The 23066-nt window shown below is 34.4% G+C and overlaps 1 protein-coding gene across 2 annotated transcripts in view; it reads left to right on the forward strand.

Annotated features, from left to right (window-relative positions):
* LOC122498979 (transcription factor SOX-13) overlaps positions 1-23066 on the forward strand; it is an 87949-nt gene that overhangs the window by 35957 nt on the left and 28926 nt on the right. The window contains exon 3 of one of the 2 annotated variants that reach the window (XM_043606997.1): positions 3983-4193. In XM_043606997.1, coding sequence (XP_043462932.1) covers positions 3983-4193 — 211 coding nt within the window. Of the gene's footprint in view, positions 1-3979; positions 4194-23066 lie in introns of both variants that reach the window. The other variant, XM_043606996.1, reaches the window with a different exon arrangement.

Below are 23066 nucleotides of genomic sequence, written 5' to 3' on the forward strand. Positions count from 1 at the left end.
TTACGATGCTGCGTTTAACGAACGCTTTTAACGCTTACTTAGAAGCGGATTTAATAGCAAGTGTATCCAAGTTGAAGATTGCATTTACCTGTGTGTCACCTGCCCCTCATGTTCGTGTTCTGATCCTCCGCGTCCATGTTTGTAATTGACCCCCGAGAGTTTCGCCTCTAACATGAGAATGGGATTTTAGAATAATAAAAAAAACGAAAAAAACTGATACAAACATTGCACGCATCACTAAAGTGTTATGTACTTATCTCGACTGCAACATTTTAGATTCAAAGTCGTAAAGTCTGTTATATTGCCAACTCTTTTTTTGAAAATGCGCTGAGGAATTTTATTACATTTCCTCCAAGGTTTTGTTTCAACTTATTTTCAATAATGTAAGTAGTGGGCCAAAAAGTATTCCTAGAAAAAAACGATGCGCTCCTTGGCATTACTCTATCTAAGAATATACTTTCAACTACAATAAGAGAAGGAAAAAATGTCCCATCGAAAATAACGATGATGTTATTTTCCCCCATAAATTTTGCTACGCATCAGAGAAACATAAGCTTTTGAAAAATGATTTAACATAAATTATCGGAGGATAAAAGGCCATAATGTGTGGAATTCGAACGGCATTGTTATGCAAAGGAATACTGGCAGATTTAGTGGGCCTGTGATAAATGGACTGCCTGGCCTAAACGGTTCTCCACTTATGCATCATGAATGATTACGACCGAAATTGCCACCTCGGGCACACACTACAATACACGTAACTCTCTTATTGCTGCAACGAGACTCTTTCATCTCGACGTGAAACTCTCCGCGAGCGCATGACCTCTCTTCCTAGTTGCGAGAAAGGAATTTGTCAATCATTTGTGTCGACAGATTCGTTCACGTTCCTCTTGCCAAATTCCGCTAAACGAACCTTATTTTCCAACAGTGAACATGCAACTTTCTTTGTTCAGAATTAACACTTTGATCCTCCTGACGAAAATTTTGCCAAAATGATCCCCCCTCTCTCTCTCTCTCTTCTTTTCTTTTTGTTTGATTTTTCTTCTTGTGAGATTGACTCCTCTGTTAATACATGTGTCTTCCATTTATCACAGTTCGCGTCCGTTATTAAAGCGCGCATAAAATTGCATTACTCGCGGCGAAGGAGAGCGATTGGTTGAATAAGTGTGAAGGAAAAAAGAAAAAATGAGAGAGAGAGAGAAGCGGCTGTTTATCTCGTGAGGCTCGTCCGATGAAAATAAACCCTTTACGCGCAATAATAATAACAATGAGGCTTTTGTTGGTCCAAGTGGATTCAGTGGGCGCGCTAAATAGTGCCGGTAGCCCCTAACCCGTTCATTGATAAATATCAGACCAAAGAACCGCACACAGCCAAGGCCTTTCACATAAGGTTCCTTCTGACAGAAAGAATTATTATTCTCGCTATGGATACAAATGTTCCGATTTCGTCCTAATTAAACATGAATTCAAACACTGCTGTTGCCCTATTAGTATTTTTTTGTTGCCACTTCGAAATGTTTTTTTACTCCAAGTCTCCAATGTAGTGTCCATGAGTAAGAGTCAAATTACTTTGACTTTCTATTTTCGATACGATACAGAATAATATCTTCTAATTTCATGTCAGAGTGTGTGTCAAATTTGACAGTGTGTTAAATTTCCAGTTTCTGCTTTGCCATGTGGATTTCTTTATGATTTGTTTTCTTTAAAATATTTTGATTCACCTCCTCCCTTTATTCACAAATGTTTCTTAATCTATTTGCTTTGGATAATTGTATCTGCTTCTTGTGCTTTTATTAGTAATGGCGAAAAATAGAAGGTCTACGAAGGGGTTCGTAGTATTTTTTCAAAAAAAATGGTTGGATGATATATCAATTACAGTCGTATCAGTGTAAACATTGTTGGTAGAGTATAATTTTAGGGTCAAGAAGCTAAAAAAGCATATAGCTGTCTTTTTAATCCTAGACTCACTAATTGGGATATTTTTAAACTCCAGGCTGACTTCAAACTATGGCATTCTTTACAAATTTTCACTATATAGAAAGAAGTCAACTTATTTTAAGATAGTCGCACTTCAAAGTTATCAAAAAGTTCAAAGATTCCGAAGAGTTATTAAAAGCATCTTGAAATGCATTAATCTTCAAGATGAAAGATCAAAAAATAAAATTTTTTAATTTTAACCTTTAATTATTCTAGTATTCAACATGAGGAAAAATTACTCAAATTTCATAAAAACGTAATCTTACTTACATAAATATAGATCTCACGTTATGCAACTTGCAACCTACCCTTACCACATAACTATTGTAAATAATGGCATTTGTTTAAAACGTAATTTAAAAAATAATTTTTACTGCTTCTGTATGGGTTTCGAAATTATATAAAAATATCTTTAGGATAACAAGCATTGCTAAATATAGTAATCAACCTTTTGAAAACCACCCCAAAGTCAAATAACTACCCCTAAATGATAAAAAAAATTTCCTGAAAGATTAAAAATACATTTTTTTTATTCTAAAAGCTTCAAAAGAATTAAAAAGAATATATTTCTAAGCTCCACGGATTTAAATATGGGTAATTCTACAAATGAGGGAATTTACGATGTCCAATACTATTTTTTCAATTAATTTTGAAAAAAATAAAATTATTTTCAATGGAAATAGTAGAGCTTTATGGTTTCTATATATGACACAAAACGTGACCCAGATTCGAAAATTATTTTTTGCAAAAAATGAGCATTCAAGAGCTAAATTCTCAGTTTCCTATATAGCATTTCCTAAATGTGAAAATAAATGTTAATAAACCAAATAAATATTGATTTTAAGCGTTTAAATGCAAATTTACACTTGGATAACAATTTTAAGTAGTTGTACTTTACAAAGATTTCAACAATTGTTACATTACTTTATATTTTATTTAAAAAATATTATCTTGAATTTCGTCTCTCGAATTCATTCTCAGTCTTCTGGCATCATCAAAAACGTTAAAATTTTTAAGAGTTTTTATTCCAATTACTGAATTAATTTTTCAATAAAAAATCCTCATTAAATTTGTGAAAAATTGGTGAAACCTAATATTTGATTTTCATTTTGAATAAATATTTATATTGTTATAAACAAATGAAGAAAAAAGTACTTTTTCTATATAAAATGTTTATACTATTTATCAACCTTTTATCGTTTTGGTTTCTCCTACTGCTGACATTTTATGATTTTATTCTACGCGAATTTCAAAAAGAATTTTTTTCGCGTAATCTCAAAAAACTTGAAAATAGATTTTTCGCTTACTTTTTCGAAAAATGAAAACCTTGAGGGAGTAAAAAAGTCTCACAGTGAAGAGTAGTAGTTGATCCACACAGTGGCCTAGATACGAAAATTGAGCATACTGAAGGACTTTTAAAAGTCAAAGAATGCCACACCGATGGTACCCGGCAGCATATTCACAATGGACCTGTATCACTTATTCGTGGTCGTTTTCCGCAGCATAAAAGAGTCGTGGGTTTAAAAGCGGCGCGCGGAGAGGGTCAACGGCGTGGCACGCCAGTGTAAGGGACGCTCCAGGGACGGTATCCGGGGGCCTATCACCGAGGCAAACACACTCGTCCCGTTGAGATTGCGCGGCCACGGCTCCATCTATTATTCATCGACGAGCGCGAAAACCCTCGGACAAACCCGAGCTTGCAAACTAAAACACACCCACACACATTTTCGAGAATGAAAAAAAAACCCTTGTCGAAGACCTATCGAATGAAGCTGATGGAAATGCGGGGATAACAGGTTTCATTATGCAGCGGAAAAAGCGCATAAAATCAATCGAGGTCGGCTAACTGAAATTCCCTGTCGGCTAACTGAAAGGGAAGAAGCGTTTCATGTTGTGTAGCTGTTTTTTTTCATTGTGGCTTGATACGAGTGTATCATTTTTACTATCTTCTTTTGCGTTTCTTTTGTTGAAGGAGAAATAAAATTTTTGTTCTGGATTTCAGTAGCAGCAGCAGCATAGCAAATAGTGTCGCACCCTCGCCAACCGGAACCGGAAGGACGCAGAACTCAGACACGGGTCTTCAGGACGGCGCTGCAGCGTTGCACAGGGTCCTCTGTGCGGAGAGTGTCGCCGAGAAGGAGCGAAAGATTTCTGAAATGATACTGCAACTGCAACTGCTTAGGGATCATTTGCTGCAAACGCCAGAGCAGATGAAGGTAAGTCTTGCATTTTTGACACACATCTAAATCGTCTTCGGATCATTAGATTCAGGAAATGTTTACCAAAGGGGAGTAGAGAATGCACGAGCTTATGATCGATACGTCGAAATTTATTCGATTCGAAATGCCCTCACTCGGCAGGAAGTGTCGGACATTAAATCCCCTTACCTAACATAAAATCGTCGGAAAACTGAAATATCAGATCCATACATTCCAATCTCTCTGATCTTTTGGTTTTCAAAAAAATTTGTTGCAAGTGCAATGATGTTTTCAGAAATAGTATTGGTAGAAATTTGGAAAGAACTTATGACAAACTTTTGGGTACGGAACTTGGGTATGAAAAGTAATAAATAGTCTTTGCCTTACTACAGACGCGAACGGTTACAAATACTCATCGAATATATTGTGTTTAATTAACTGCCTACTTTATTTTAACTTCTTGAATATACATTAAGTGATAGAGACCTTTTAACAAAAGTTTAACAAACTTACCTCCTTTCTGCTTCTCAGAATATTTGACCCTCTGCTCTGGTTTTTACGATTTGGTTTTCCACAAATACCGTTTTTGGTTGTTGCAACACTCACAGGTCAACATTGTTCATAAAGAAAGTCGAATAGTTTCGTAAGAAGTGGAAAATCCAGGGGGAAAACATTGTAATTAGAAACTGGTGTGTATCTGAAATTGAGCGGAAATGATCTTGTTGCACATTGTAGAGTTTTTTGCAATAGAGTTAATAATGAGTAAGTAACGTTTCCCGGCGATGGAGTTTGCGGTCATTTATCACGAGGTTGTTATTCTTATTGCACAATATATTATCTTTTAATATTAGACTAAGGATTGAAACGTTGAGATTAATGCGAGTCAGTATCGCGGAGAGAAAGTACGACATGTGCGCCTGGTTGGAAGGGGGGGTGAGGAGAGGGTCCACAATTATGTAATTACGTGGTTAAAGAATCGCGGTCGCGTGGAAATTCGACGACAAGAAAAACAAGAAACTGACACGTTTCCTGCAAGCTTTATACGTATGCAGCGAAACTCGCGACAGCATCAAGTTAGCTGTCACGGCGAGTTAACGTCAAGCACACCGGATGTCGAGTAGGAAAAGCTGTCGACTTCCGTTTCGCGTTACACACGAAAAGATGATGATAACTTCCAAAAAGGGTGAAAAAAAGCTTATGTTATGCACATCGCGAATTCCCGTCAAGACGAAAATGCTTTCCCATGGGACAATTATCTCCTCAGACAAGAATCCTTTATCCTGGGAAGAAGATATATATTTGGAGGATTTAACAAAGTACATCGCAGATCCGGAACAAACCGGTAGGTGCACAAAAGAGACTCGAAAACACAAAAATAAAAGCTGACGCGATGATGAGGAGTAAAAAAAATCGACAACAATTTCTACAAAAATGAGAACGCGTGCAGATAATGCCCCGCGATATTACCGTTATTATACCTCAGTCATTTACGTGCAGCACAGAATCCCGCTAAATGCCTCCCAGTGAAATTCCTCGAACGCACTTATAACTTAACTCCACTTTATAAAAGGCTTATATATATACACACGGAGATTCGAAAACAATACTGGCAGAAAGTCTGCAAGTTGGCAGCAAAAAGATGCAAAAAAAAATTTAAAAAAATAAATGTGCGGGGAAAAAGAGCTATTTCATCTTCCTGAGTTCGAAGGTCTAATGACTTTCCAGGGAGATGTTAACCGCATGCAAAGATTCGCATATAACTGATGGTGATGACTATCTGCATAATATTATTGGGGGAAAATTACACTTTGAACAAAGTTTCGGAAATTTTCAATTTAGAAAATTTATGCTGAGGGAAAATTGAATTTTGTTTGTTTATTAGAAACGATGCTTTCTTCTTTGGAGTATTATTGAAATTTTGGGGTAAATTTTAGAGTGAAGGAAAGATTTTTTTCTGATCTGTACGTCTGTAAGGGCGTCTGGATTTACCTTAACTTCCGTTTTTGTTCTATTATGCCGATTTTTTTATTTTCACAAGGTTATGTTACGATTTTTTTCAAACTAAATTTCATAACTTTCCCAGGTTTTTCAAGGCTCAAATATTTTTCTACTTTCGATTATTTTTCAAAATTAAAGACTTTGAAGTTAGCGTCAACGTTAAGCGTAAAAGAAATTTCTTCTGCTCAATCAAGTAAATAACTATTTTTTCAAAGATTTTAAGTTCGAACTGTTAAATGAAAAATTAAATTCTAAATGTAAATGAAAGAAATAAAATTGGAGATTTTGAGTTCGAACTGTTATTAATCAAATATTAATCAAATCCCAAAAAAAAACCTAAAATAATAAACTTTCTCCCCTTATTTTTAAAAAAAATTTCTAAAAATTGTCAGTTTTTGTAAGTTAGAACATTTTTCAGTTGCTTAAAAAAAATTTTTACTTTTCGAAAACTTTGGAAAAGTTTTAGTATTTTGAAACTTAGAAATCTTTTTATGTTATTCCACATAGTCTTTGAACTTCGACATTTTTTCATAAACAGTACCTAGATATAAAATAATTTTTACTTCTGAAAAAAATCCAAATTGTTTGGAATTTTTGATAAATTGTATTAATTGCAGAATAAATTTTACTAAATTTAAATTATATTTCACTGATTTTCAATAAAATTTACTGCGGATATTGTAAAATTCGTAGTAAAATTAACTTAAGACTTGAAAAAATTTCAAAAATTTCTTCAAAAATAGGAAAATTTACTATTAAAAATTGTTATTTGTGGAATAACATTTCCTATTCTCCAAGACAATTTAAAAAAAAATTAGAAAAATATAAATTTTTCGAATTTATATTTCTAAATATTTAAAAAGTAAAAAATAATAAAATTTACTCTAAAAATAAGAATATTTAATAGCTAATTGTAATGTTCAAGAAAAATTTGAACAATTTAAAAAAAAATTGACATTGAAAATAGTTTCAACATTTAACATTAAAAAAATTAAAATAGTTTTAATGTAAATTTTTTTAATAAAAATTATTCAAATTTTCCTCGAACGTTACAATTAGCTATTAAATATTCTTATTTTTAGAGTAAATTTTACCATTTTTAAATGAATTTTTCTAGTTTTTTTTTAAATTGTCTTTGAAAATATAGTAAAATTTCTTCCAGAAATAACAATTTTTAATATTAAATTTTACTATTCTTGAAGGAAATATTTCCAAGTCCCAAGTTAATTTTACTAGTTTTTTTTTAAACTTCATATTTTGTAAAATTTATGTAATTTTAAAACAAAAGTAGCGTTGAAATAAAAATTTTGATTGAAAACTTAAAAAAAAGTTATGGACTTTAAAAAACATGCATAATTAACAGAAAAATTTTAACAAAAAATTATATTTTAATTTAAAACAACTGAAGTTAACCTTTTCGTGTCCCCGAGAAACCCAGTGATTAGATTTAGTTAAAAGTTGTTACCCATAGGGGTTTTTAAGGTTGCTGATAACGAATCTAAAGTCAGATTTTCAAAATTTAAAAAATTCAAAATGGCGGATCCAATATGGCGGATATTTTTTCAAAATTGCTCAAATTTTAATAAAACTTGTTACTCGGGGGGTTTTTGGGGTCGCTGATTACGAATCTGAAGTCAGATTTAAAAAATTCAAAATGGCAACCCGGAAAACCCCCGAATAACAAGTTTCAAGATAATTTGAGCAGATTTGAAAGAATGTCCATAATTTGAAATTTTGAAAATCTGATTTAAGATTCGTAATCAGCGACCCTGAAAACCCCGGAGTAAGGTTTGTTTGGTTCAACTAAAATTTTGCTTCAGATGATTAAATTCTTTCTTCGATCGCAAAATTTATTAAACTAAACCAAATGTTTATTTAAATGAAATTTAGGTTAAACTTTTCCAAGTTTTCCAGCAATAGGCTCAGGTTAAGTTGAACAATTTGTCAAATGGTGCGACATTTTTTTAAATGAACAGCAAAAAGTAGACGCAACTTTCTGCATCTTTAACTACGTTGATCTCGAGACAAATATTTATTGCACAATAGTTTTATTGCTTTATTGATCTCTATATCAATAAACTACTGTCATTAAATGACAACGAGTTTTTTTTCGCATAAAATATCACATTTTTATTTTAGTCGTACACAAACAATTTTTTGAGATTTGAACTACATAATTATATACAAATTTCCATATATTTCTTCAAGAGTCAAGTGTTATGACCGGTTTTGAATTATTTTGAGCTCATATTCACCATAGACAGCAGAACAAATGATGTTGAACGCATAATTCAATGAAACAACGCGACAGGTTGCAACAATATCTTATGGACCAAATGCACCTAGACCTCATAATTGTGTAACAAGATATAATAATAATCGAGAGTGACTTGCGCAAAAACTGAGCACCACACAATCACGCGATCGGTAGCGTATTATTGAATAAAAAAAAGTATATGACCACACATTTAAGACCTCGGACGTCGAACCTTTATGGGACCACATTTATATTCCGGAATCTGATAATAGTACGAATAACATCTGTCGTAATGATCAGGTACAACTGGTTTAAAAGCCATATAATGCGTGTGTCTCCCAGCTACCAGTTATACGCGATGGAAAATCGCGCGTCGTTTGTCGCACGACGCGTGGCGACAAAAAAATTATCCACTCAACAAATATGGTATCCGTTATTTATATGTTGAAAGTATTACCTGAACACGGTAAATAGATGTTTTTTTTCATTCACTTTTAAGACAACAAATTTCTCTTCGTCGCTTTAAGTTCGCGTATAGCCGAAAAATATTGCTAATTTTTAAATCGACTTTTTTTCTGTTAGGCGTCGAAGTGTATCGCTATATATATCGATTATATCGAGAAAAAGAATATTAAACGCTTCAAATCGGTATGATTTCTTACATCGGTATGATTTACGTTTTTTTTAAAGTATCAAATTGATACTAAAGTGGAAAAAAAAATTTGTATCAATTTATGATTTGATCCATATTTTTGGTATCACTTTGCTGCAATTTGATACTTTTAAGCAGCAATGTTGGTCTCTCTAGAGCTTCCGCAAAAATCGAATGACTATTGAGCGGCAAAATTTAAAATTCAATTTTTTCGTATTTTTTAACCGCCATTAGAGGTGCCTCTAAAGACTGAATTATGATGCTCGGGTATTGAAGGTAAAAATGTTTTCCGATATAATATTTCTTAAAATGTGTCGAAGCGCTCGGGAAAAAATGAACGAGATGAGAGAGGAGAAGCAATTCAAGAAGTAATATCCTCCGTTTCGCTTTTGCCGAATAAAAGCGACATTTTTCTCGGTTGCGAGAACGAATTTTCGATGGAATGATAAAACGAAATAAAGGAGAAAATGTATAACGTCTGAAAAACCGGAAGTGCAGGCGGATTCGAAAAGAAGAACGAGAGACGAGAAATTTCTTTCGTGTACATATATATATATATACGAAGGTCGATGGAGAGAATTTCCGTGCCCGCCATTTTATCGGCGTTCGCGAAGGAAACGCGAAACTTGCGCGCTTCAACTAAATCAGCTGACGAAAATAGAAGATATAAACTTATTGAACGTGAATTTTTTTTTATGGGAAAAAAAGTTGTATACGATCGATGTACAAATGTGTATAAAAGGAACGTGTGTATATATCTTGTTTCTCTCTATTAAAAAGTGTATCACAATAAATTTATAGCGAGAAAATTGAGATTCTAGGGAGCAAAAAAAAGAAAGGAGAATAATATATTTATTTAGAATTCATTCGATACAATTTAATGCTGGTTGTACATATACGTATCGCGCGTTTTGTATATGTAGACCCAGCATAGAAAATAAATATTTTAAATGTACACGTTGCGTAGAAGAGTTTAGTGCACGCATAACTGCCCAACCCTGGTCTAATGATTCCTCGCTCTTTAAACCACTCACTCGACGCGAGTGGATTTTAATTTTTGTTGTAAATTGAGAAAAATTAAACTTTTTTCCCACTCAGGAATGTCTCGATGACACTTGTAATTAAATTGAAGGGAATGGCACTTCTTTTTTGCACCGAAGACAGTAGCGGAAGAGGAGATGGGCAAGGGCAAGAGAAAAAGATGGAAATAGGGAATGAGAGGAAGCGTGGGAGGAGGGCGGTCTCGTCTTTCTCCTCCTCTCGGGTCGCAGAGGGCGTATAGTAATGTTCGAGCTCGACTTAGCTTAGTTGCTCGAGTGGGGGCTTCTTTCCTTCTCTTCCTGTTCACTTTTCCATCTCTTTTTCTTCACCTAGGGATATCTTTACATGTCGGGTCTCTCCTTCTTCTCTCCCCTTTTTATCAGTCTACTTTCTCTCTCTTTGCTCTGTTGTCGTTCCACCTGTGCCACTCCGTCTCCTTCTAGTCCCTTCCACACTCGAATTCGCGCTCTCTTTCTCATCTCAAGTTGTCTCCTTCTCTGGCCGGTCGATCGCGTGGGCGGCGAACTCTCTCCGTTACCTGCAAGGCGCCTCCGGCCGGAAGACAAACCCATATCTGCACTTGCACCTGCTACTCATTGTCACGCCCAGGCGACTTAGCTACCGTCCTCTTCTCGATCGATTCGCAGCAGTTCACAGCGTCTGACAATCCCTGGGATGCCAATGTGTGCTTCCGAGTAGTTGCGAATTAGGAATTACCACATGATTCCATTTTTCTCCGGCAAAGTAGGCTCATTGTAAGTCTGTTTTTCCATTTTTAACTTTTCTGAATAGACTTGAGCAGAATGAAACCTCTAAGTCGCATATCCTTATTTTTATTTTTACGAAATGGAATCTAAGATACGGTTTTGCTCTAATTCTTTTCCTAAAACTATATAATGAATTTTACATAAATTAATACGTTTCAGCCAAATGATAAAAATGATCAATTTTTCTAAGGATATCACAAATTGAGACAAAAAACGAATCAAAACGTTCCTTCGCAACACTTTTGATTCGTTTTTTGTCTCAATTTGCGATATCCTTATAAAAACTGTAAAAACATAAAAAAGAATTATTTAAAAATCACCTGGCGCAATGGTGAATAAAAATTGTAAGATTCAAGTGGAAACTGGTAAATTTTCTTCAGTTAAAATATTTATCAATTTGACAATTATTTTTTGTCTTGTCACAGTTTTTCTAAGAATACCAAATTGAGAAACAAACGAATAAAAACGTTGCTTCGCCACACATTTGATTCGTTTTCTGTCACAATTTGCGATATCGTTAAAAAAAATTGTATTTAATTCTTTTGTTAAAGTAAAAGGAAAAAAATGTTATAACTAAATATTGATACGTGAAGTGAATCATGAGAAATGAAAATATTCTGAAAAAAATTTGGTTTCCGGGAAAATGACAGGATTTTTCCGAAATATTTTGGAAACCACCGTCTGCGTCTGAACTTTTTCAGAGTAACAAAGTAGATATTGCCGGTTGGGTCAGACAATCCAAACGCCTTATGCACCAACATAAGTACAGCATGAACACCCTAATTTTATTTGACTTCACAATTTTTCTAAGAATATCAAATTGAGACAAAAAAACGTTGCTTCGCAACACTTTTGATATGTTTTTTTTTCTCGATTTGATAAATCCTTAGAAAAATTGTGTTTGTAACTATTTAATCATTTTTGGAATTAACTTTTATAATAATATTTCGGTTTGCATAAAAAATCATTTTTTAGTTTTGATGTTATGTTAAGTAGGACCACCATTCTTCTTAATAAAATTTAAATGCTTTTATTTTACTGGATAATTTATGTCAACGTTGAACTAATTAATCAGTTATTTTGGTTTTTCTTCTGCTACCAGTATGTTCACTGATTGGATTAGTAGACTACCAAGTATCAGTTTGGTTAAAAATCCGAACAGAAATTTGACCCAGAAAACCTGCAAAAGGCTTGGAATTGAAAATTAGGAATTTTGTGGAAAAGTACAAAGTAATCAAGTTGGTATCGCCTGGCAAAGTAGAAAGCATTCCACCCGCGATAAAGGTGCTGCATGCCGAATATATAGATACAAAGGAAAAAGTGAAACAAACTGTGTATAGATAATCTATTGAATGGATTTTGTGAATTCGAAAAATAATCTCATAGAAGAATGAATGCGGGGGATGGTTGTTCGATTTAGTCGTATAGTTTGCAGGTGCAGTGAAATCGGTCTGTATACACGGATCAGCGACTGTGAGCATACATTTTGGGTTGACCAAGCGCGCACCGTTGTTATTATATACACGTCATCTATAGATCGGGGCAACATAAAGGTGGGACGTTCCGCGGAACAGATAAAGGGGTTGGACATGGATGTTGTTTGTGTGCGGCTCGTCCGTTTGTCCATTTGCGTATCGGTCGGTGCTTTATGGGAATTAGCGGTGTATTGTGGGTTGGTGAGTGGGCGGGCTGTGTGTGCACTGGTGCAAGAGAAACGGGCGCAGAATGTACGCTGATGCCGCCAGGCTCTGTGGAATGGGGCGAATGTATGCACACAGGCCGAAACAGGACATATCGAGGCAATGGGGAAACGCAGATGATTCCTCTGTGTTCTCTGTTTGTCAATATGCGAACGATATGATCACCAAGTATAATCACCGTCCGGCTATATCAATAAAAAGATACTTCGTGTCGCCCTCTCACCCCCCGAAGGCTCATATTGTACGCCGGACGAATACGTCAATAATACCCGGCGATCCTCCATTTCGTCATCCATGTTGCGAAATTACACGTTCAAAGCAGAAGCCTCAAAGCAATTCTATCTCGAATGATATGCATGCTGTTTCAGTTATTAGCCCATTAGTCCACATGTGATTTCGTTTTCCCATAATGAAAATATCTCTGTAGTCAAGAAGAGTGTTGGAAAACGAAATCGTAAAAGAAGCACCGAATTCCGAGGTGAGTTTTGAAAAAAGAATTTTCCTCGAGTTTCAGGTCGGTCGGGGTTGTTGGTTAACAGGCTAAATGAACGTGTGTTGGAATTTTTTTTACTCCAAGAGAGTCGCATCAGTCGGTGAGCATCGCATTCTCGAGGGTAGGAACGGTGAGCTTTTTCAAGCGATCAAAGAATTATCACGATGTTTATCGTTTGATCGTAAAGCATTCATGCGCGCATATACGCCCAACGTTAACGGTGCACATCGCACTTCTCGCGACTGCAACTGTTAAAAAGCACGACCAACTGTGTGTCATGATAATAATTGACGCGTGAACTGATTCTCTTTCCCGTTTCCTCCAACCCTTCTCTCTCCAACTCCGCATCGTTGTTCTATCTCATGCCTCGTCTGCACGCGGATATTCATATTTTGTATTCCTGTTTATCATCTTCAGAGCATGGTTCTATTTTTTTTTAATTGTTTCTTGTGTCTCATAATCGTTATAACGCAAGACGAGATAAAAATAAAGTTTTGCTTTGAAAAAAAACTAATAGATGAAAGTTATTATTTTGCAAAGCAAATGTTGGTTTTTGTCAGGCTCACCTATATCGTCTCTCCGCTTTAGTGCATGACCCTATCTTTGAAATTTCACTCTTCTTGATTCTTGATTCCACGAGTCGTAAATCTGCGCAGGGTATATTGCCGAGGCCATCAGGGTCCTCCACCCTCGTCTCGTACTAATGCATGTAATTGCAACTAACCTCGTTAAACCAACCGACTGATACTCAAATTGCTCCCTTCTCTCGTCATCTTTCTGTATCTCCTCTCGTCTCCTTGTACTTTCTTCTTTCACATTCAACGAAATTTCTAAAATGCTCGAGAGACTATATCCTTCTAATTGACGACATTTCTCAGCATTTAGTTCAAACCACTTTATACCCCGAAAGTAAAAAATTCTTGGAAGTGCAACAATGTTTTCAGAAATATTAGTAGAAATTTGGAAAAGTAACAAACTTTTGGGTACAAAACTTAGGTATGAAAAGTAATAAATAATCTAAAGTACGTTAGTCTTTGCCTGACTACAGACGCGAACGGTTACAAATATTCTCTGTGAATGTACTCATATTTTCTCATTTCACGGAATATAAATATTATTTTGTGTTTAATTAACTGTCTACTTTATTTAACTTCTTGATTATACATCACCTGTGATAGGAACCTTTCAACAAAAAAAATTAAATTGGTTGATATTTTCGGAATAATATACAAAAAGATAAAAGATTCTGTATGGCAGTCACGACTTCGGGTCACGTTCAGTAATTGTCACGCTAGGGAGGACTTTCGCCGATTATTTGATTCCCACCAACTTGGAATGATTCTTTAACCATTCGGATTAAGCGCCCTGGAATATATCAGAAATAAAAGTTGTGACTGAAGGTTTTAGCCACGAAACAAGTGTAAATAAATCCGAATAATTACATAGATTGTGTGTACGTGGAGAAAGTACATCGTTAGACGAACTTCTTACGCATCGTGGACTTAAGGAGAGGTTCAGAGAGTTGGGTCTCGCACTTACATTATAAGGTTTCCCCCGCGTCCGAGAAAAACTCGCGCATAATTACTTTTCTCATTAACACACTGTTCGTATCATTGTCTCAAGGATCGTTAGCGTCCCGCCAAGATGAAGAAAAATAATAACTCGACCCTTCCTCTCTTTGGCTCAATTATAATTATACTGTATAGTTATTGCACTAACCGGTAGTGTATCAGTATAATTCCGCTTTGCTTTTTAAATTTCGTTCGTCTTTTATTTCCGTTAACCAGATGTATAGCTCATTTGTTGATTGCTTCTCAACAGCGATTAACTTTCTTTGAGCTTGTGAAAAACTGAAAACTTCCGAGAATGCAGTCTTTTGGATATAATTTCTTCTATATACTCAAATAAAAAATCTCGGGTCAGTGTTTATTTTCTCTCGAAAGTAGTGTTTTCTGTTTAACCGATAAATTGCGTCTAATGTATTAATTCTTAGATTTTTTTTGTGAATTTTTGACTTTGATATTTTTCAACAGTTGGATTAACTTGTCAAGTATTGTTTATCTAAAGGTAGAAAGAAATAATAATTTATTTAACTTATTGAGAAATAATTGAAGACAGTGCCGGATGTGTGCTATTGTTATAGGGTCGGTGAAGAATGTGATTATTGTTTGAATAAAAGATCAGGGATTCTATTTTGTAAGTCGCGAAGAAGAATCGTTTAAGTCATTTGAACAATGTTATAATCGGTCAAGTTCCATTCTTCCTTTCTGATATGAGATGCAAGAGACGAGAAGAGAGGGCCCACGGACAATAGGTTCGAGTCTTTTTCTTATCTAGCGGTGGCATTGTTCGCGTTACGAAGGCTGTTAACTGAATCCAGGAGTCCTCATTGTCGAGGGCACACGAGAGAGAATCTGAGGTCCATTGTACTTTCAATGGGCACTGCATTTTTATCGATTTCTCCCATTCGCCGTTTCCTTTTCACAACCGCACGCCACTGTTTATCCTATGCTTGATCCGTTATTCTATCCTTCTATCTTCCCTTGTTTTCATATGTATACCGGACGTTGCATATAAAACATTTACTGCGTATACTTCTGTAGTGAACCCTCCATGACCATCGCGACAAAAATTGAGTTTCAAGTGGACTTCCTTTCAAGCTTTTTTTTGCAACATTGTTCACAAAAAGATTTCCTTCCAAGAGGAATGTTATTTAAAATTATAATTCTTAAACTAAGATTAAAAACATTAAGAGAAATATATATTTATTGCGTCAGTTCCGTATGGATGTTAGGTAAATATTGGCGCTGATAATTAAACTTGCCTCGACGTTATTGAAGATGAAAATTAACAATTTTTCCCTTACTTTTCTCAAGTGCCTTATCATCCCTCCGGAATTCTGGGCGAGACAATTTGCTACTCTCTCGCGTTAATTTGCTTACAATTAAATGAAGAATCTCGTTTCCGTGGTTGGAGTCGAGCGCTGCGGCGGTGGCGGCGACTATAGGTGGTGGTGATTTATTCTTAACAAGGCAAGGTTTGCTGGTACTTGAGCGGCCACGCGGTCTGCGTGAGCGGAAGGGGGAGAGTTAAGTAGAGGATGAGAATGAGAATATGCTGGAATGAAACAAGGCGATTGCACTGCATGAATATACGAAGGCCTACAAGGAGTGAGGGGTTGGGAAGAAAAAAAAACTTATTACAATACCCTTGCCTCTTGCTTATATACATCGACACCCTCTTCTTCAGCGACCACAGAGAGAGGTATGTACAATGAAACCTCCCCCCAATCCGCCGACTTTAATTAATTTTATATGTGCACCACGCGTACCGAGAATAAAGTCATGGTTTCTAGTTGCAAGAAAGAGACAAGCTTTGGTTTAAAAGGAGAATCAAGAGAGAGAGAGGCTCGTGTTTGTTGGATCCACTTGAGGCGAGAATAATACACAAGCAGTGCACGTGGCCTCCTTCCCCTTCCCAAAGTCTTATTATTCTGCTACCGATTCCTCTTTGCCCCTTTTCTTTCAAACGGTACCCCAAATGGTAACCGCAAAAAAATAGAGGCCAGTATTTAAGAAATTAGGGTTATTTTCAATCTGTTTAGAAAATAAAGCTATTTATTTATTTATTAATTATACAATGACAAGATGAACAAACATTTTATTTACAAAATAATAAGATACGAACATACATCTTTACTCACTTTCGTCAAAAAAAGAAATTTCGTTTGTTAGGGGTCATCCATAAGCTACGTTATGAATTTAGGAGCACCTAACTGCTCTGTACATTCATCTCAATTTGATATCCTTCGAAAAACATAGTAGTATAGAATTTCGCCGATGAATGCTGCGATTGCTAGTAAGTAACCAACTATCAAAAATACTAGTACTCGTAGCAGAAATTCCTTTGAATGACTCTCCTCCATTGATTCGTCTTTTAAATTAGCTGGAAATTGAGAGTAGTAAATATTCCACTTTGACATTAAGCCAACTTCGACAAATTGGAGCAGTTTCTTGTTGAAATTGTCCATTAATACAAATCCTGGCATAGCTTTATATGCTGCACCTCTGTAGGAAAGAGTTTCGTCAATAACTCTCATATCCACTTTATTATATCTGCTTTTGAAGAAATCTCTCCATATAATAAACGAATTTGATCCAATTGCACATGATACATTTCTGTAAGTTAGTAATTGTTTATTGCATTCGTTCAATTGAGAAATAGACGAAATTATTGTCGTTTTATTAATCAATCGTTGGATGTATTTCGGTTCATTATTGCTGTTATCTGAAAAAGTGGAGACAAACGTATAGAGAGGTAAAGTGGTTGCAGCAAGATCTTCCAGTGATTTAATTTCTCGATATGCTTTTTGTTCTAATTCCATGCTTGTTATCATTGAATGGAACAATCCGGAGTAGATTATGCATATTAGTAACAAACAGCATAAAACGAGTCTTTCTCGAAGAATTTTGGGAACTTTTTGCAGTCCCATTCCCAGAACGATACCTCCGATATCGAGAAGTTGCCAAGAGGTTTTGTCGAATTTTAGAAGTAGAAGAAGAATACGAAGGATTATGATAAGTAATAGATTACCGACAACTGCAATTAACACATTCCAACTTATAACGTTCACTGTGAAAGGAATGGATATTTTTGGAACTACGATTTTTATAGGTTCCAAAAAAATAAGACGACTGAAATGCCGATTTCTTTGACCTTGTGTGTGATAATACTGTAGGCCTTGTAAAAATAAATTACCTTTATAATGATCTATGGAAATGCTGATTGACTTATTCATTTTTACATATCGTATTTTGTTATTCAGACACATTGCCATTGTATTATGAACCTGTTTAAACTTTGCAGTTTCATAAGTATTACTATAGACAATTCTTATTATTTTCTTGTGAAGGTTAGATTCTTTGTCCGGAAACCAGGAAGAGATTGTCCGATTATTGCTGGAGGAGTAAATTCCACTAAAAGCGTTAAACTGATGAAGAGAAGACAGTTGTAATCGTTTTGCAATTTTTAATCCGTTGGTTACGTTCGGTTGGACATCTTCTAAACGAAGTAGAGTAACGTCCACAAATTTTCTATTCCATAACAGTGACAAGAAGGTCTTATAACTTGACTCAAAAATTTCTTGAAAATTTGATTCAGAGAAGTGGACAATGAGGCATTTTGGTCTCGTGTACTGATGAGACAGTTTTGATAAGAGTGCAAATTGTGCTTCTAGGTTTGAAGTCAAATTTGCAGCATTCGAGAAAGTAATGATGATAAACAATGTCGTTTCTCTAGGTTTCTGGCCAATGTGTCTTTGAATTGCGATCGAATTTTCTGCTTCGTAGACTGTCATGAAGAGCGTTGGCACATGCCAATTAATCTTTCTAACAAAGTCATTAATTTTGAGCAATTGATTCATGTTTTCCTGGTCAGTGAGAATCACTACCTGATGCTTAGCACCCTTCTGAGTGTTGTACTCTACAAGATCGTTCATTTGTTTGATTTTTAAACTCTCTCCATTAGAAACAGAATTTAGAGCACTTAATGGATGTTTGCACATTAACTGCAATAAACACAGTAAAATGAATCTTGTTTTTAGAAATAATTGCACCATTTTGTTGTACAATGCTTTTACGTCTTCCTGCAATGTTTATTGAATTGAATCTGTTCTGCTTTTTGCACTACCAATCGCTTTTAAATATTTTACAAAGTTCTCCAATATTATGCCATAAAACTTGTTTTCAATTTAGGATAATCAAGATGTCAATATTTCGTTGTCATAAAAATTTGTTGTTGGCGATTTGTATGATAACTATCGCCAAATTGTTTGTGTTTCACATTTCTCGTTGCTGTGACAATATTTCTGTAAATCAATATTTTCTGAAAAGAAAATTTCCACTGGAGTTTGTTATATTGTAGTATCTAGAAATATGATAGATCGATTCTATAAAGTAGGTCAAATGCAAAATTTAGGTTGTGCAGGGAAAATTTGTTTTTCTTTTGTACTTATAAATACTCAAACACATTAAATATTTGAATTGTTGCTTGGACTACATTAAAGAGCTTTTCCTTTTTAATTGAAGCTCTACGAAAAACAAAGGACCCAGTCCTATATTAAAATTTAAAATTACCAAATAAATCTTTATACATATTTTTTACAATGTTCGGCAAAAACATTGCCCAGGCGCGAAAGACCAATGCTGACGATGGATTGAAGATTTATTGAGCCTTGAACGCCCAGCCTGGGTAACCCAGTGTTGAAGCAGTCTTTATACCACTGTCACTCAATGTTGATTCAGCATTGGACACCAATGTTCGTTCCATGCTCGATTCAAGACTCGGTCAATCTTCGTGATTGAAGCTCAAACATCTGATCTTTATTCAAGCCTGAATCAATCTTGACAGTTTATTTAATGACGTGTGCACTTAAAAATATTAAATATAAATATTTATAAATTAATTAATATTAAAATATTTTTTATGATAATTTTGTATACTATTTAAAAATTATTATTAATTATTATTATCAAGATATCAATTGGTAAATAAATATTAATATTTATTTAGTGTATAATATTTATATTAATTATTAACTTATTAATAATAATGATTATTATTATTATTATTATTATTATTATTATTATTATTATTATTATTATTATTATTAATTATATAAGATTTATATAAATAAAGTTAAATTATACATTATTATTTTTTTCTTGCACAGTGTCAAATAATTGTTTTCAAAGTTCAAGAGTTTCGTTTGTCTGAAAAATATTTAGTGAAAAAAATGTTCATTACACGGAGAAACTTTTTCTTATAATATTAAATATATTTGGTTATGTTTATTCTAAAAGTACGTTAGAATGTGAGGATTTTTCGTGCGTTGTGCTAATAATTTCAACATTAATACGAAAATATGATAAGTTCATTATATATTAAGCAACCTTCGGTGTACAAAAATTACTATCTGCATTAGAAATAGTCTTATTTTTCTTTAGAAAAGAATAAAATGCTAGTTTTTGTTTGTGAAATAATACGGTAATTCTAACCTTTTTTCCACATATAGATAGAATATATAACAGACATTCTAACGTAACATACCAATTTTGGAAGGACTGCGGGCGGACTTAACCGATTTCGCCCGAGCATCACCGAGTCCATCACCTGACGTCGCGAACTAACCCTAATGTTTTCGAAGTTGAAATTCTAAAGAAGAAGAAGTTGAAATTCACACGTGTATGAAAGAAAAAACCTTTTATTAATAAACGTGAATGTCTCCTCATGCCAAATTAAATTCAAGAACTGTTCCTCAATATAACATAATTTTTTCCACGACTTTTACTTATTTACATAATTTGATTAGAAAGTTATTTAAAAAAATGCTCTCTCTCGAAGGTACATATTTTTCCACTCGTTTAATATATAAGGACGATTCAGCTGTGTACTTCTAACGAATCGTGCGATCTTTCGGTTTCCGTGACCAATCGTCGTGTCTTTACTTGCGTGTGCGTGTGTGCGTTATTAATATAGGTTAGGTTCTTACGTCGTGTTAAATATATTTACCTACAGTTACAGTGACATTCACTAATGCCATCTACCATCAGATCCAAGTATCACTATCGTCTCTATGAGTATCTATAGACAATTAATTTGTTGTGTTTCTTTTTAATTCATGGCTTTCCCAACTTTGCAAAAATTATTATTTTCTTTCTAAAACAACATACTAATTTTCGTTAGTTTCCTTATGAAGAACTGTAAAATATATACTGAATGAGTGTTTTTGATAGTCTCAATAGCAATTTCTATAACCTATGTCGTTTTTCCCTTGAATCTAACCTAACATACTAAAATGTCTCACCAGTTTTAAGAATTAGTGGTATTAAAAGTTTCTCCGTGTAGGGTGTAATAAATATTTATGCCTAGTAGTTTTACACTAGGATTAACTGTTTAGTAAATATGTATTATCAAAATACTATATTATTAAGCAACAAGGGCATAAAGGCAGCCATTTGTTTACGGTGATTTTTGTGACACGAGTGGAAGTCGAGGGCGCCGTAGGCGCCCCGAGACCGAAACGAGTGTCACAAAAATCACCGTAAACAAATTGGCTGCCTTTATTCCCGTGTTACTTACGATATTTTTTATTCCTAATGCACAAAAGTGTCGATTTCAGATAGCAGACGACAGGGAGTAAAAGTCATTCACTTGTTCGACTTATATGAAAGTGGCGGCCGTTTTCTCCCAAGGGCAAAAATAACGCATGGGATCAGCTGTTATGTTTGCCTCTTGGGAGAAAATGGACGCCATTTTCATATGGTCGAACAAATGAGTGACTTTACTCCCTGTCGTCAGCTATCTAAAAGCGCCATTTTTGTGCATGTGGGATAAAAAACTATTTTTTGTCAAACGCGTGCGATTAAACACAAATAACCTTGAGACTTTAGCATTGCCAACTCAAGAGTTTAACGTATGTGTTAAGTTGGTAATGCTGGAGTTTCAAGGTTATTTGTGTTTAGTCGCGCGCGTTTGACAAAAAATAGTTTTTTGATAATATTTACTAAACAGTTAATCCTAGTGTAAAACTACTAAGCATAAATATTTATTACTACCTAATGAACATTTTTTTCACTAATAATTTTTCAGATAAACGAAACTCTTAAACTTTGAAATAATAATTTGACACTGTACAAGAAAAAAAATAATATATATAATTTAACTTATATAATTATCATAAAAAATATTTTAATAATAAATAATTTATAAATATTGATATTTAATATTGTTCAGTGCACACGGTAATAAAGAAAGTGAATATTGTATCAAGATTGACCGAGTCTTGAATCGAGCATGGGACGAACATTGGTGTCCCATGCTGAACAAATATTGAGTGACGCGCCGTATATACGGAATATACGGCGCTGGCATTGAAATAGTAGATTAGCCGAGGTGCCTTCCAGCCTTCTGTGGCCGAGCGGTTTAAATGCGTGCGTTTAGGACTTCCGGTATGCGTTAGGGGCGGGGTGCGTGAGTTCGATCCCACATGCGAGCGAATATTTTTCATTCTTTGTTTTAAGCGTTATATCTAATAATAAAATTGTGTGTTGTGTTGTGAATAAAAAATGTGAATATGTTTGTAAATAATATTAAAAAGTCTGCTGAAAAATCGAGAAAAAAATGTACCGATTAACAGAAAAATAGTTTTCTTTTACTAAAATTATTTTTTTAATATTACTATTTCAAATGACATTTATTGTTAGTAATATATTATTTATATGATAATAATATAATTATTATAATAGTAACTTAATGCCATTAAATTAACAAACGCATATAATATGAATAAAAATAATAACAATAATATTCATTACTATTATAATTATAATTATTACTATTATTATTATTATTATTATATACAATTCATATATCCATATTATATTGAATGAGCGCGAGAGACGCGTAAATTTGGGAACAGTGGAAGCAGCCTTGTTTCAGTCCTGCATTAGGGTTCCGCAGCATTGATTGAACATTGAACGCCAATCTACAACAAAGACTGGAGCGTCAGTCTTAAATAAGTGTTACATTATAGCTAGAAGCAACCTTCGTTCCGCCGTCTCACCAAGGCTTGATCAATGTTGACCAAGCCTCAACGAAGGTTCCGTAAAGCCTGAATCCAGCGTCAGTTCTCGCCTGGGTGCGTTTGAGTAGATCTTTAATAATTGAAAAAATATTGGAATATTTTTCAACGTTCATTCTTGATAACATTTTTGCTATGCTACCATAGATCCGTCGTTACTTTTTTACTATAGTTGAATTTTTTACAAAATCTTTTCATATCGACAATAAAATTATATGCGACTGTTTCACGATTCGTTAATTGAAATGAACAGAAAGTTTTTAAAAGGAAAAAGTTTTCTAATTATTTGTCAATATCGATTGACATAAATTCGATTAATATATAAATATCGTTAATTAATAGT

The sequence above is a fragment of the Leptopilina heterotoma genome, unplaced genomic scaffold (assembly GCF_015476425.1).
Source record: "Leptopilina heterotoma isolate Lh14 unplaced genomic scaffold, ASM1547642v1 Lhet_163, whole genome shotgun sequence".
NCBI classification, from domain to species: Eukaryota; Metazoa; Arthropoda; class Insecta; order Hymenoptera; family Figitidae; genus Leptopilina; species Leptopilina heterotoma.